This window comes from Antechinus flavipes, chromosome 3, assembly GCF_016432865.1.
Source record: "Antechinus flavipes isolate AdamAnt ecotype Samford, QLD, Australia chromosome 3, AdamAnt_v2, whole genome shotgun sequence".
Classification (NCBI taxonomy): Eukaryota; Metazoa; Chordata; class Mammalia; order Dasyuromorphia; family Dasyuridae; genus Antechinus; species Antechinus flavipes.
Window position 1 is genome coordinate 249,723,241 of NC_067400.1, and position 16,065 is coordinate 249,739,305.

At 35.0% G+C, this 16,065-nt stretch overlaps 1 protein-coding gene across 1 annotated transcript in view; it reads right to left on the reverse strand.

Annotated features, from left to right (window-relative positions):
• Positions 1-10,610: 10,610 nt before the first annotated feature.
• KCNJ6 (potassium inwardly rectifying channel subfamily J member 6) overlaps positions 10,611-16,065 on the reverse strand; it is a 180,080-nt gene continuing 174,625 nt past the window's right edge. Inside the window, exon 4 of the mRNA XM_051984869.1 lies at positions 10,611-14,127. Coding sequence (XP_051840829.1) covers positions 13,805-14,127 — 323 coding nt within the window. The 3' untranslated portion in view covers positions 10,611-13,804. The remainder of the gene's footprint in view (positions 14,128-16,065) is intronic.

Below are 16,065 nucleotides of genomic sequence, written 5' to 3' on the forward strand. Positions count from 1 at the left end.
TTTTTTTCCTGAATAACTAAATTAGCCTAATTTTTTTGCAACTTCTAACTGTTGATCCTGATTTTGCTCTCCATTGCCAAAGAGAACAAGTCTGATCTACCTCTGGCATGACACAAATACTTAAGTATTTCTGATTCTTCTCTTGTCCTAGCTAAATATGCCCCATTCCTTCAACAGATTCTCATGTGATATGGATTCAGTATCTTACAACAACCTGGCTGCCTTCCTCTGGATAGTCTCTTATTAATATTCTTAAAAATGTGATCCCCAAATCTAAGTACATTACTCCAGAAGAGATCTGATAAGGGCAGAGTACCATGGAATTATCACCTTCCTATTCCTGAAAGCTTCTCTCAGTAATGTGCAAGTTTAGCTTTTTGGCTGCCTTATCACATTGTTGACTCATATTGAGCTGAAGTCTACTAAAATCCCATATGTTTTTCAGAACTGTTATCTAGCCATGTCTCCTCCATTTTATATTGATTAGGATGAATTTTGTGTGTGTGTATCCCAAGTGCAAGATATCCCTATTGAATTTCATTTAATTAGGTTTGGACCAATTCACAATTTTATTTTTGGTGATCTTCACTAGCCCTTGTTTGTATGTGAACTTTTCCTTTTCTAAAATATGATTTCTTCCTTGTTCTTCTAGTTTATTTATAAGGTGACTTTTTAAATAAGGTCACTAAATTTGGTGTCAGGTGTAAGGTGTTGGTCAAAAGCAAATTTCTGGCACACTATTATTCAAATATCTCAGAATTTTTTTAAAAAAAAATTGATCACATAGTCTAGTAGTTAGAAAACTCCAAACTAGGGTCACAAAAGTCAGCCATTACTGAGACAGATGAACAACAAAAACAAATATGCCAAACATTGTGCCAAATGTTGGGACTATAAAGAATATTTGATAGGAATTCACTTGTGAATCTGGCTCTGTGCTTTTTCTCCTTTCTTTGGGAGTTCATTTATGACTAGTTCAATTTCTTTTTCTAATATTGTGTGCTGTTTAAATTTTCTATTTCTTGTTCTCTTTCTTTCTTGGTCTGATAATTCTGAAATTTAACCACAATATTTCTTGGAGTTTTGATTTTGGAATCTCTTTCAGTAAGTGAGCATTGAATTCTTTCAATGTCTATTTTATCTTCTGTTTCTATAACATTTGGGCAGCTCTCTTTGATGATTTCCTGAAAAATAATTTCTAGGCTCTTTTTTTCAATCATGATTTTTAGGAAGTCCAATAATTCTTAGATTATCTCTCCTAGATTTATTTTCCAGGTCTGTTGTTTTCCCAAGTAGGAATTTAACATTTTTTCTATTTTTTTTTTTTTTTTTTTTGGTTTTGCCTTGATTGTTTCTTGGTGTCTCCTCGAGTCATTCATTTCTATTTGTTCAATTCTGATTTTTAATGAATTATTTTCTTCATTTACTTTTTAAATTTCTTTTTGTAATTGTCCAATTGAGTTTTTAAATAAGTTGTTTTGTTCTATAGAATTTTTTTCCATTTCATCAATTTTATTTTTTAGGAAGCTATTTTTTTTTCCAGTCACTAATTCTGTTTTTCAGGGAGTTGATTTCTTTATCCACCCAACTTTTAAAGGGTAACATGACTTATCCAGACTCTTTTGCGAAGCTTCTCTTTCCTTTCCCCATTTTTCTTCTAGCTCTTTTTAAAGAGCCTTTTTAATTTCTTCTATGAGAGCCTTGTGTGATAGGTTCCAGGTTATATCACCATTTGGGGCTTTATCTGGAGACTGTCTACTTTTAGTCTCCTCAGGATTTGAAGTCTGCTCTCTTTCAATATAGAAGCTATCTATAGTTAGAAAATGCTTTTCCCTTTTACTCATTTTAACAAAACAAAACAAAACAAAACAAAACAACAACTGCAGTCTGCTTTTGGGGCAGTGTGGTATTACCAAGCTTCCTCAACAGACAACAAGAAGTGGCAGTGAAGTAGCAGTGGGACAGCAATGTCTATGCTGGGATTAGTGTCTGTGCTGAGATCGTGCTGAGTCCCTCCTGGTGCTGGGTGGGTGTGGCCAGGTGGTGAGAGACCCTAGCTTTTGGGGTTATAGTCTTTACTCCTTTTATTTATAGCTTTTCTACTGATCTACTGGCTTGCTGCCAGGGCAGAATAGCTCAACACTGTGGTAAAGTTCTCCCTGCAGATTTTCCACCTGTCAGAGACCACACCCTGTCCCCCTCCAGTCTGCTCAGCATAGCTGCCTTCTGTGCTCTCACTGCCTACCTGCCTGATTCTGTGCCTGGCCTACCTGTCCCCACCCATGAGCAAAAACAGACCTTTTCTGGGCGAATTTCGAGATTATCTTCTGTCAGTAATGTGTCTTACTCCCAATATTCATGGGTTTTGACAGCCAAGCATTAATTCCAAAGCTATTTCATAAAAAGTAGTTTGAGGGTAAGGGAGAGCCTAGATAGACACTTAGATAGAGGAGGTCCTCTCCACCATCTTGGCTCTGCCCCCATATCTTTTCTTTTACTTAGAATTTTTGTGAATTCTCCTTTTTTATTTTTGCTACTGGTAATTCAATTTTCCTCTCTTTTAAACAAATTAACAAATAATTTATTTCATCAACTAGTTTGATTTGTCAATTCAAAGTTTTTTCCCTTTCAATTTTATTAATCTCTCCTTTGATTTTGAAGATTTCTTTTGATAGTTAATTGATTTTTTAAAAAGATCTGTTGGTTTTTAGTTTTTTTAGTTACATGCCCAATTCATTCATTTGTTCTTTCTCTTTTTTTGTTAATGAAAACATTAACATTTGTTAATGAAAGACTGCTTTGGCTGAATTCCTAAAATTTTGGCACATTGTCTCATTGTTATCATTATCTTTACCAACATTGTCTATTGTATCTATGATTTGTTTTTTGATTGAATAGCTATTTAGAATTAAATTATTTAGCCTCCATTTGATTTTTAATATTTTTCCAATGACTCTTTTTAACCTAATTCTTAATGCGTTATTGTCAGTAAAAAATGTGTATGGTAATGATGATGATGTGTGTGAATGTGATCCCTTCTGCTCAGAGATGCAGGTTCAAAAGTGAAAGAATTTGCTAACCCCAAAGTCTGTGGCAAAAATAGGAGGTTTTATTTTTCACTAAGAGTCTCTCTCTTAGTGGACAAATGTCTTAATGAAGAAATTTTGCAAAAAATGAGCTGGCAAAAACCTATTTTATGAGCAAATCTGGGGGCAGTTTGAACTGAATATCAGAGCAGGATCTCCTAATTGAATGAAAATGGAATTTTCTGAATGAGAATGCAGCTCCCCAAAAGATCAATGGAAGTTGATTTGCCCTTGAATGATCCTGCTTATCTCAATTTGGGAGGATGTGCCTTCTTTCTAGACTCTTTGGAGCCTGGGAGACCCTGATCTCTCTTCTCTTACAGATCAGTAGGGGACAAAATTTCAGAGTAATAATTTTACAGATTAAAGGGAACATAGTTTCACACCCCGTCTGTATTACTGTTTTCCATTATTTGTTTGGGAGGTTTTTATCCCTTAATATGGTCTAATTTTTGTAGATGTTCCATGCATAGCTAAGAAATATGTATGCTCCTTTATATTCCTGTTCAACAATAGCCAAAATTTGCTTTATCTAGCTTTTCTAAAATTTTTTCGAAGTTTTTTGTTACAGAAGCCACTACTATCTGCTGGGGATCTACTTCTATCTAGCAGAATAGATCCCTCATTAAGAGGATGATAAGGAAATCCTTTGAAAGGGCTTTTGCTGATAAAAAAGGCACTTATCACAACTGTTTTCAATGTTACTGCACATCAGTGATTCAACTTGCATATTGCATATATGAAAATAAAAACTTTAAATAAATAAAAAACTTAACTAGACAAAATACATAAAAGTAAGAATGGTAATTGTACTGCATCACTTTCTTCTCTAAAGTGGATTTAAGGTGCCCATTTACCTCATTGAGTTGGTACCTGGCCTTCTCTCTGGAGGACAATATGACCAAGGATCAGCTTAGAGTAAGTGAACAAGATAAAGCCTCTCTCTTCAGTGCAGGTGACCCCAAGGCTAGAACTCAGGCTTTACATTTCTACATTTTTACATTTTACAGGAAACAAGTGTTTTTTGTGAACAACATGTTGTTGTATTCTGCTTTTTATTCCATTCTAGTATCCTTTTCTGTTTTATCATATTGATATGGGAACCCTGAAACTGATGGGGGGAAAAGGGGGAAGGTCTGGGGACCCTGAAACTGTCTCTCTCTGAAACTCTTTGAAGGAGACAATCTCCTTGAACCCTTGCCTCTGTAAAAGACCCAGGGAATCAAGATCAAAAGCTTCATTCTGTTATCCTGAAGGAGCCTCGCACACCCCCATTGATAACACTCACTACTGATTATGCCCTCTATTGAGTTGAAGATTAGTCTAGGACTACTCATTCAGTTGAAAATTCTCTATTCAAATCGAAGATTCCTGTCTCATTTCAACTCAAACTTTCCCTAGCCCTAGGCCAGTATCTGCCCATAAAACTAAGTACCATCAGCATACCTCTTTATAAAATCTTCTGATTGAATTAGGGGTTTTTGTCCACTAAGAGAATTTTTTTCTTAGTTAGAAAAGAAATAAACTTTCCTATTATTGCCACAGGTACCTGGATTTGTGAATTCTTGTCATGTGGACCTGAATCTCTCTATGTCTCTGTTTCTTTTCCTCTTTCTCCAAGCCCAGCCTCACACCTCATCAATATCAATTCACACCATTCATATTCAAGTATAATTGTTAATTGTGTATTTCTCTTCACCTATTTTCTTATACTTTACCCCTGCCATTTTTTTTAGACCACAAGTTCTTACCCTTTAAAAAGTTTTCCTTTTCATCATTTCTTTTATGATTCAAGTTCAAGGTTTTTGTCTCTTTCTTGCTAATTTAGGTAGAAATCTCTCCTTGGAGATGCCTTCATTTATACATATCCCCTTGCTCTCTTCCTCTTCCTTATTTAGACTTGTTGATTTCAAAGTGTTTCTATACCTAACTTTTTATGTATGCAATTTCCCTCTTTTGAACATTTCAGATAAAAGTGAAGTTCATATGATTGCTGATATCCCTGTTCTTTATGTCTTTTAGTTTTCATCTTAATCCCTGCCCTGTCTTCCTTCAGCATCACCAACACATAACAAAACTGCTTCTGAGTTCTTGGTCTCATTTGATTACTTATATGACACTTGATGAAAAACTAAATGGGTTTCTAGTCATATGAAAAACAATGCTCTAAATCACAGTTGGTCAGGGAAATACAAATTAAGATAACTCTTAGGTATCATTACACATCTCTCAGATTGGCTAAAATGATAGGAAAAGATAATGATGAATGTTGGAGGAGATGTGGGAAAACTGGGCCATTAATACATTGTTGGTGAAATTGTGAACTGATTCAACTGTTGAGGTGTGAGAAATGAGGTGTGAGATTTACCCTGACAGATATGGAGTTCCCAGGCTGGTGTCACAGGTTTTTTGTGAAAGAATTCATAGTCCCAATCTGCAGGCGAGGTTTTTGGCAATAAATGAATTTATTACACTGAGAAACTATTTCTCAGTGGGCTCTTCTGGATTAGGAATTGGCAAAGGTAGGTTTTTGGCAAAGATGAATCTGTACTGAGAAAACGTCTCAGTGGGCCAACTCCAGAGAGGAATTAGCATAGCTTTGGGGTTCAGAGTCCTCTTTTATTAGCCTTCTATGCTTTGAGACTAGGGAACTATTAAAGGCTAATTTTCAATTCAATAAAGGGTGGTGATAGTTTCCCAGACTAAAGTAATTATCAGATCATTTGGGAATAGGAAATTCTGTTGGGAATCAGATAGCTTTCCCAAGGGAGATTCAGGTGGATAGGTATCATTTTTAGGAATTTCACCAGCCCAGGTGGCCCATCCCTCACAAAGATCAGGGAGACATAGAATCCTTATTATATCACAACCATTCTGAAGAGCAATATGGAACTATGTCCCAAGGGTTATCAAATTGTGCATGCCCTTTGATCCAGCAATGTCTCTATTGAGTTTCCCAGAGAAATCATAAAAAAGGGAAAAAGAACCCATATTTTATGTTTATAGCAGCCCTTTTTGTAGAGGAAAGGAACTGGAAATTGAGTGGATGCCTGTCAGTTGGAGAATGGCTGAATAAGTTATGGCATATGAATGTTATGAAATATTATTGTTCTATAAGAAACGATCAGCAGGATGATTTCAGAAAGGCCTGGAGAGACTTACATGAAGTGATACTAAGTGAAATGAGTAGAACCAAGTGAACATTGTATACAGCACCAAGATTATACACTGATCAATTGTGATGGACTTGTTTCTTTTCAACAATGAGGTTATTGAGGACACTTCTAATGGTCTTGTGATGAAAAGAGCTATCTACACTCAGAGAGATTTGATGACTGAATATGGATCATAACACAGTATTTTCACTTTTTGTTTTTCACTTGCATTTTGTTTTCTTTCTTTTTGATTAAAAAAATCAGATATTTTTGATAAAGGTGGAAATATGTATAGAAGAATTGCATATATTTAACATATTACTTGCTTTCTAAGGGAAGGGGGTGGGAGGAAGGGAGGGAGAAAAAAATTTGGAACAAGATTTTACAAAGATGAATGTTGAAAACTGCGTATGTTTTGAAAATAAAAAGCTTTAAAAAAAAAAAAGAAAAACTAAATGGATTTTACTTGGACAAATACTGTACAGGAATTGCTTTGCTTTTATATTTGTATCTTTCAAAATAAACACAGTGTTTTGTACATAGTAAGTGATTAATAAATTCTTTGTTTATTCATTCATAGGTAGTAGGGAGAAAAATTCTCCTTAGCATTACAAATGGGTTGGAGAGTGGACCCAAGATGGCAGAGAGAATACACACATCTATCTAAGCTCTCCCTTACCCTCAGACTACTTTTTTATGAAATAGCTTCGGAATTAGTGCTTGACTGTCAAAATCCACGAATATTGGGAGTAAAACATGTTACTGACAGAAAATAATCTCAAAATTCATCAGAAAAAGGTTTATTTTTGCTTACACATGGAAATGGCTAGGCCAGTCACAGAATCAGGCAGGGCGGCAGTGAGAGTACGGAGAACAGATCATGCTGAGCAGACTGGAGCAGGGTGAGGTATGGTCTCAGCTGGAGGAAAATCTGTGGGGAGAACTTTACCATAGTGTTGGCTACTCTGCTCTGGCAGCAAGGCAGTAGATCAGCAGAGAAGCTATAAACACAGGGGGTAAAGACTATAACCCCAAAAGCTAGAGTCTCTCTGGACCTGGAAGGCACCCAGCATGATCTCAGCATCCACCCAGCACCAGAAGGCACTCAGCATGATCTCAGCATAGACACTGATCCCAGACACTGATCCCAGCACAGCCATTGCTGTCCCACTGCTGCTTCATTGCTACTTCCTGTTGTCTGTAGAGGAAGCTTGGTAACCAAAAGCAGACTGCAGTTGTTTTTTTTTTGTTTTCTTTGTTTCTTTTTTTGTCAAAATGAGTAAAAAGGCAAAGCAGGCTCTAATTATAGATAGCTTCTATACTGATAGGGAGCAGACTTCAAACCCTGAGGAGACTAAAGCAGATTGTCTCCAGAGGAATCCCCAAATGGTCCCCATCACACAAGGCTCTCATAGAAGAAATTAAAAAGGCTCTTACAAGAGAGCTAGAAGAAAAATGGGGAAAGGAAAGGGAAGGGAAGCTTGGCAAGAGGGTCTGGATAAGATATGTAACTCATTTAAAGATTGAGTGGATAAAGAAATCAAATCCTTGAAAAACAGAATTAGTGGATTGGAAAAAGAAAATAGCTCTCTAAAAAATAAAATTGGTAAAATGGAAAAAAATTCCACACAACTAAAACAAGTCATTTAAAAACTCAATTGGACAATTACAAAAAGAAATTTTAAAAAAGTAAATGAAAAAATAATTCATTAAAAGTCAGAACTGAACAAATGGAAATGAATGACCTGAGGAGACACTAAGAATCAGTCAAGCAAAACCAAAAAAATGTTAAATAACTACTTGGGTATTTAACAGACCTGGAAAATAGATCTAGGAGAGATAATCTAAGGATTATCAGACTTCCTGAAAATCATGATAAAAAAAGAGCCTGGACACTATTTTCCAGGAAATCATTAAAGAGAGTTGCCCAGATGTTATAGAAACAGAAGATAAAATAGACATTGAAAGAATTCATCAATCACTTACTAAAAGAGATCCCAAAATCAAAACTCCAAGAAATATTGTGGCTAAATTCCAGAACTATCTAACCAAGGAAAAAATGCTACAATCAGCTAGACAGTACAAATGGATTATTATCACTTTAATTCCATGGATATATATGTGCATATGTGATAATGATATGGTTCTGAGTAGACATATGTATAATATGTCCATATTAGGATATACATATGAATGTGTCCTCTTTTTTGCTGCTTATGATTCTTCACATATATTCATAATATATATATATATTTTCACATATATTGTTTTTGTTTCTCTTGTATTTACATTTCAAAAAATTTTTTATGAAGGTAATCAACTATGAAAGACTTATTAACCGGTCAGTGTAATGATCTACCACAGTTGTAAAGGATTCATGATATAAAGTAACTGTCCATTTCCAGGGAGAAAACTGATTTGAGACATATCTTTATTTCCTTTATTTTTCAGAGATGTTGAGGAATGCTGTTATTTCTTCTTCTCCTCTTCTACTTTTCCCCTTTCCTTTTCCTTCTCTTCTGTCCCATCTCTTTCCCCTTCCCCTGCTCTTCCTCTTCTTTCTCCTCTCCCTCCTTTTTTTCTCCCTTCCTCTTCCTTACTCCCCCCTCCTTTTCCTTCTTCATTTAAAAAAAAATTATTATTCCCCCTCCACCCCACTTCCCCCCAAACTAGGACAGCTTACTTTTTGTCTGGCATTATTTTCATTTTTGATTTCTTGAAATATTTCTCTGAAAAGATAGGCTTTTAAAAGTTCATGGTATTTTGAATGGAACTACTTGACTCCATCTTAAAATCCAAATTACTCTGGTTTTCATTGAATGACTTTTTATTGCCCTAACCAAAGTTTGGCTCATTGTTTTAAGTTTTGATGACTGTTCTGGCCAGAAATTCAGGGTCCTCTTCTCTCAGACTGATATCTTTGTGATGGTAAATTAAGCCATTGTTTGTTACAACTTTTACTCAGCCCCTACTCCTCAAGAAGCAGAAATGTTCCTATGTAAGATAAGAGTAATATTCTACCTCCACCTCAATTAATATCATTGCAAATTGTTAAGTACAAAGGTGGCTTGGTAATGAAGTTTAGAGTGTGTGAACAAGATGTTTGAGAAGTGAATCTCTTTTATTAGGTCAAGCACGATTGGCTAATCAAATAAATGACTTGAAGGGGTTGGCAGCTTTGAAGAGTGAGAGAGTTTCTATAATTAATCAAGTGGTGGAGAATTCCAGTTTTAGGGACTCCTGCTTAGTTTCTTTACTGATAGATGAAATAACTGCTGAAAAGGAGCCTATGGGAATGGTACCTCTATCCCCTGTCTTCTACCTCCATATCCCAGACTATATTATGAGTAGCAGACAAAACGTCTACAAAAAGGTACTGGGATGAATAACTCCACAGAGAGAAAGATAGTTATCTAAGAGATGAAGCAACTCCAAGAAATGATATTCCTTTACATGATAGAGGAATGTAAGTTATGGATTCAAGAAAGTACTTCTAATAACTAGGACCTGTGAAGGGGTAACCCTTTGCAACATGTTCTCTACAACAATGCTTAAGAATGTATAGGACATTGTGTCCCAGATTTTTTTTGGAAGAGTAATGATTTATATTTATTCTTTTAGTAAATATTCTTTTCTGAAAGCTAAATGCATGATGTTTTAAATTAACAATGGGAAAATACCTGTGGGGACTCTTTGGAGTTATTCCTAGATTACTGAGAAGTGTCATAATGTATAGGATAAATTGGGTGAAGACTTCTCATGGGAATGTGACTGAACTATGCCCTAATTGTGACTTGAAATTTTGCAATAATAAGTTAAGCTATAGCTAAAAAGCTGCAGGTGTTGGATTGTCTTGTTTGAACATTTCCCCTCCTGTTTCCCACCACCTCTTAAATTAGCATTTAAGTACCTCTTTTAAAGGTGATGATGAATCTGAGAATGCACGTAACAGAATTATCTTATTCAAAAATATCTGCTTGTATAGCAGTTCTCTAAAGAAATTTAAATTAAGAGTTAGTTAATATTATTTTGTTTCTGGGATAGACTTTTGTGTTCAAAATGTTCAAGGAGGCTTCTGATTTATTTAATCTTGTGTTTTGCAGTTTGTGCTTTGCACTTCTTTACTGACAACACTTTGTCTGTTGGGAGTTGCCCTTTCTGGGGATATTGTAATAAATTCCTTTTTGCTTTTTCTTAACTTAAGCGACTCTGATTGTTTTTGTTGTTGCTATTATCTTACACGAGGGGACTTGACCCACTACTTTAAGAGGGAGTTGAAGTAGTCCAAACTAAGTGCTACATTAATGCAAATGTAGAAAAAACACTTTCACTTTACAATTTGAAGAATTTAAAAAGTGAAACATAACAGTTCTCTCAGAGGACAACAGAAAACAATTTTATTAGTTACATAAAGTCAAAAATGAACATATTTTGCTTCAAGTTGTGAAGCATATTGTGGTGGGTATGAGAATACGAAGATTTTAGTCGGTATCTTGAACGAAATCTATTCCAAAACCCCTTGCCCCAGTAAGGAGACATTCATTCAGAACTATGTTCTGTCAGAATGTGAGCAGACACTCTCTGGTATTTTAGCCTAGTCTCCTACATCTCCATAAATTCTTAAAAAACTTACCTAAATGAATCAACAAATCAAAATATTAATTTGGGAGAAACTCTTGTTTATAGTGCAGTTACATTAAATCAAGTATATATTTTTTAAAATATTGGATAAAGAATAGAATGGATAGCAATTGTAGCATAAATAGTAATGAAAAATACCATTCAATACTTGCCACTTGGAAAATTCAGTCTTAATAACATTTAGTTTTGAAATTTTGATACTGAAGTTGAAGTATTGACACAAAATACATTGTTAAACTGCTTAATAATTGTAGAAAAATAGAGGCTGTTTGATAGGGACATTCTAGTACAAAGTTTCTGTGAAGCTTCCCCTTTTAAAGCCTAGAAAGCTCATGTTACAAAAAAAAAGAGATTTGGTAAACTTTCTGTCTCATACTACATTGATACCAAAGACACTGAGAGGGAGAGACATTAAGTTTTAAGTACCACAGTCACAAAAATAGAAGTTACACATGCACATGCCCTCAATGGTATAAAGTTTTTTTTCTTTTTATTTGTGCTAAAGGGCATGTAAAAGTTCAGTAGGACCCTGAGCTGCTCTTTCAACTCAGCTAACTAGGAAGATGTTTGAGAATTAAAAGTTAGAGGAGGGATGAACTTTTGATCACAGCTTCTTTTACTTTGCCCTAAAACCCAAAGCTCCAGAAATATTGATCCTTCTGGGCACTGTTGGTTATTTCCCTCACCATGAGGCACTCTGCTTATAAGGCGATCATTGATTATCATTCTCCACTATGAATTGGCGATGGTGGTTTTCTTTCTGAGAAGCACACAGTTGCTTTAGCACATGAAATGCTCACTCTTTGCCTGGAGAACAGCCTTACATTTACAGTGTGAAGTATGAAGAGAGTATTCAATAGATACTCAGTGCATTGCCATTCCCAGCAAAGGGAAACAGCCAACAGCAAATACAGTTTTGTTTCACTAAAGTAAAGGGCAAGAAAAAAAGTTATCTTGGAGCAGACCCACCAGAGTAGGTGAAGACAGACCCTAGTCTTCCTCCAGAATTGTCATTTACTTTGGGGGAACCACACCTGCTTCTCTGTGAAGTCTTTTATGATAGACAAAACCTCCACCCCCACCCCAATATAGCAAAGGAATGTGTATCTCCATTGGGGAGGGGAGAGGAAACAGAAACAGTTTTGATCTCTTTTGATCTAGATGATGTAGAATCTCAAACAGTGCAGCTGTAAAAGCGGAAAATAAACACATCCACCGAATGAATAAGTATGATGGGCCACTGTGTTTAGGGACAGATAGTTTATAGATGTGAAATTAATGTGAAAGATCTGTCACAGTGCAAAATTTCCACCTGCCCACTAAGTTTCTCCTGAGTTTTTTTTCTTTTTGTGTGTGTCTGTAATTGTCACTTTATAGTTCAAATATTCTGTACAAAAAATACTTTAAAAAAAAGTGAATCCTTCTTTTTCAGACTAGGCAGATAAGATATATACATGCAATTTTAAAAATTAAGGCTGTAGTTCTTTTGTTTTGATTGAGGGGAACTTTGGGGTCAGATTTGTAACCTTCTACCCAATTCCAGAAATATTTTTCTCAAAGGTAATGCAGATTAATAATCTAATTCTTGATTTGTAATTCTTTCAAGGGAAAAAAGTCCAGATACAAATCCTTTGTGACTGTCATATTCTTTTATATTGGTTCTATGTGACCAGTGATAGAAAAACATCTGGAAGGTGAAGGAGTGTGTGTGAAGTAAAGATAGAGTTTTTTTAAACATTCAAAAATCAATAAAATGACTAAGACCTTAATAAATATCATTCATTGAATCTTTTCATGAAATCCTATAACTTTAGGTCTAATATGCCCACCGCTACCATATCAATTTTCAAAATTTTCAAATGATTATTCTGGGACCATTTGGACACAAAAAAGCTTTGAAAAAAAAGGAAAAGGCTGATAAGATGTTTTGATAGTTATGTGGGAAATAGCCTTGTTCTCAAGAAGCTACCACAAACCAGGTTGGTAGATGAGTTGGTAGATGAAGACTATTTTAGAATGACAGCTTTTCCTAAGAAGAAAGATTAATTTAGTAAATATTTTACAATATTCTGTAAATTTGTGGTGCTTTCTTCACCTCCTAATTCCAGCTAACCCCAGATCTATGGCTTTTTAGAAAGGATCAGTAAAGAAACATTGAGGTGATTTAAATAGCTGCCAGTGTGGAACACTGAAGAGAGGGCCATGCACCAAAAGGCCAGATAATTAAGGGGGACTAAAATAATTTGAGAAATAAAAATATTAAAACAGAAATTCCTACTATACAATGTTTGGTAGTTTTTTTTTTAAGTTATTTCTAAAGTTAGGTGTCTAAATCTACATAAGTTGCACAACTATGTACATTATTTAGAAGGTCTTCACTACAGTACCTGTGTACATGCTGGGTTTTATCACTAAGTGTGAAGAGAAAAAAAATTACATAAGGCATATGTACAGTGTCTTGTTAAACTGTAGGTCTTTTAACATAACGGCTTTAGAAAGGCAATGCCCACTTTTGGCAAGCACATCACCCTATCTGTGAAATTTGCTGAAATATGTACAATTTAGAGCTACTTTCTATTCACTACAGGAATGATTAGGCACTAGAGATGGCTTTTCATGTTCCAGGTATTAAATATGACCCTCTTTTTTAAGCAACCTGGTATCACAGATCTCATGCACATCTCCAGCTAAAATCTACAAGAGTTTGAAAGTATGACAGTCTGAGAGGAGACCACTAACAGAGGTCACTGCCACTAGGTCTTTAACTGCTTTGTGAAGCTCTGTGTTTGAGAATGGGCAGGCAGATATTTCACACCTTGAAGATTTCTTCTTTTTTTTTTTTTTTAAACACATTAAAATGAGGGAAAAAGAAAGAAATAAACAAAGGTTGTATGAGGACAAGGGGATGCTCCACCCAAGATTTTAAACTTTGGATTCATTCTCTAGTTTTGTCACATCACCATTTCTCTCTGTTTGGTCTTCATGGTTTTTTTCCTCTTCAGTTTCCAGTTCAGCATGATGGTTGAGTTTGCTGGACACAGACCAACTCAGAGGCAGTTCAGCCCTGTTGGATAATTCTGCCAGCTCTTTGGCACTGAGAGATGGTGTGCTGGTCTCATATGTTTCATGAAAGCTGTTGTAATCTACTTCATAGAAACCATCCTCCAGTGTCAGAACAGGAGTAAAACGATAACCCCATAGGATCTCACTGGTCACATAAGAACTGCGGGCTTGACATGTCATTCCTGTGAAGAGAAGGAGAAAGCTTTAATACTTGTGAGTGAGGACATTTCAGGAGAAGATGAATGAAATTTTGGTTTGTTTGTTTGTTTGTTTTTTTAAGTAAGAAACCTCAGAATAGGAGAAGTCCTAAAAATATTACATTATTAATAATATTGTTCATACTTCTTCTAAAGAGTAAACTTTATGATATTTTTCAGAAAAGCTATTAATAGCTTATCATTTGCCACTGTGTGAAAAACATAAAAATGGAAAATAGGGGGGAAAGCGAGAGGGAAGGGGGAAGAAAGAAGATAACTTTAATAAGCTTACCTTCCAATCCTGTTTTAAAATGACAAAACTTATGACTTTTTAAATTCATAAAGTGTCAGTTTTATTCTTACAAATAGTAAGCTTTCCAGTAAGAGATGAATTTAATGGAAATTAAGACAACTCTGAGGTACTACTTCACACCTTTTAATTGGTGAAGATGATAGGAAGAGATAATGTTAAATGTGGGAGGGGATGTGGGAAAATTGGAACACTAATGCATTGTTGGTGGAATTGTGAAATGATCCAACCATTCTGGAGAGCAATTTGGAACTATGCCCAAAGGACTATAAAGTTGTGCATTGCCTTTGATCTAGAAGTCTCTACTAGGTCTGTATCCCAAAAGATCATAAAAGAGGGGAAAGGATCCACATGTGCAAAAATGTTTGAAGTAGCCTATTTTTTTTAGTGGCAAAGAATTGGAAATTGAATGGATAGCCCATCTGTTGGGGAATGGTTGAATAAGTTATGGAATATTGCTATTCTATAAGAAATGTTGAGCAGGATGATTTCAGAAAAGCCTGGAAAGACTTACATGAACAGATACTAAGTGAAATGAGCAGAACTGACAAAACATTGTACACAGTAACAAGATTATGTAATCAACTATAATGGACTTGGCTCTTTTCAACAATTCAGTATTTCAAGGTAATTCTAATAGACCTGTGATGTAGAGAGCCATCTGCATCCAAAGAAAGGATGACAGGGACTTGTGGATCACAACATAGTATTTTCACTTTGTTGTTGTTTGCTTGCTTTTCTCTTTCTCATTTCCCCACTTTTGATCTGATTTTTCTTATGTAGTATGATAAATATGGAAAAATTTTTGGAAGAATCATACATGTTTAATCTTTGTTGAATTATTTGCTGTCTAGGGGAGGGAAGAGATGATGGGGGAGGGAAAAAATTTGAAACAAGTTTTGCAAAGGTGAATTTTGAAAATTATCTTTGCATGTATTTGGAAAAATAAAATACTATTTTAAAAAAGTTGAATATAATTTCATTGTGGCCTGACAAAAAAGTATGTCTTTCTAAATAATACAAGGTTTACTTGAGACAAATCTTTTAATTGAATGTTTTTAATAAGGAAAAATGATTTGTGGTATTTCATAGGATTTATATATTAGAGATAATCTGGTCCAGCTCTTTTATTTTGCAATGAGGAAAATGACCAGGTGAAGTTAAATGATTTGACTAAGATCATGAATAGAAGTAGTAAGTAGCAGAGTCAGGATTTGAACCAATGATCTTTAAATCTAAATTCCATTTTTCTTTCAAATAACTAACTAGTATTTTTGAAAAAAAAAGTATCTTAGGTTGTAACCTTTCTATTACCTGGATTTTGAGTAGTGTCTGTTACTCATAGTAAAATCACTAGGCTGTGGAAGAGATAGTAATTTTTAAATTTTATATAGTATTTTCATTTCATGAAAATTTTATGTTGTAACTAATAGCTCCTGTCACGTAAGCAATTATAAGAAAAATGTTTCTTTGTTTATGAATAAGAAAAGACTTTGCAGTGGTAACTTAGTCTCTGGCATCTCCTTAACCCATCAAGGCAACTTCCTGACTTCTTAGACCTGGCAGATTTTTTGTGCTAACCCTGATATACTCAAGCATGATCTTCTTGGAGA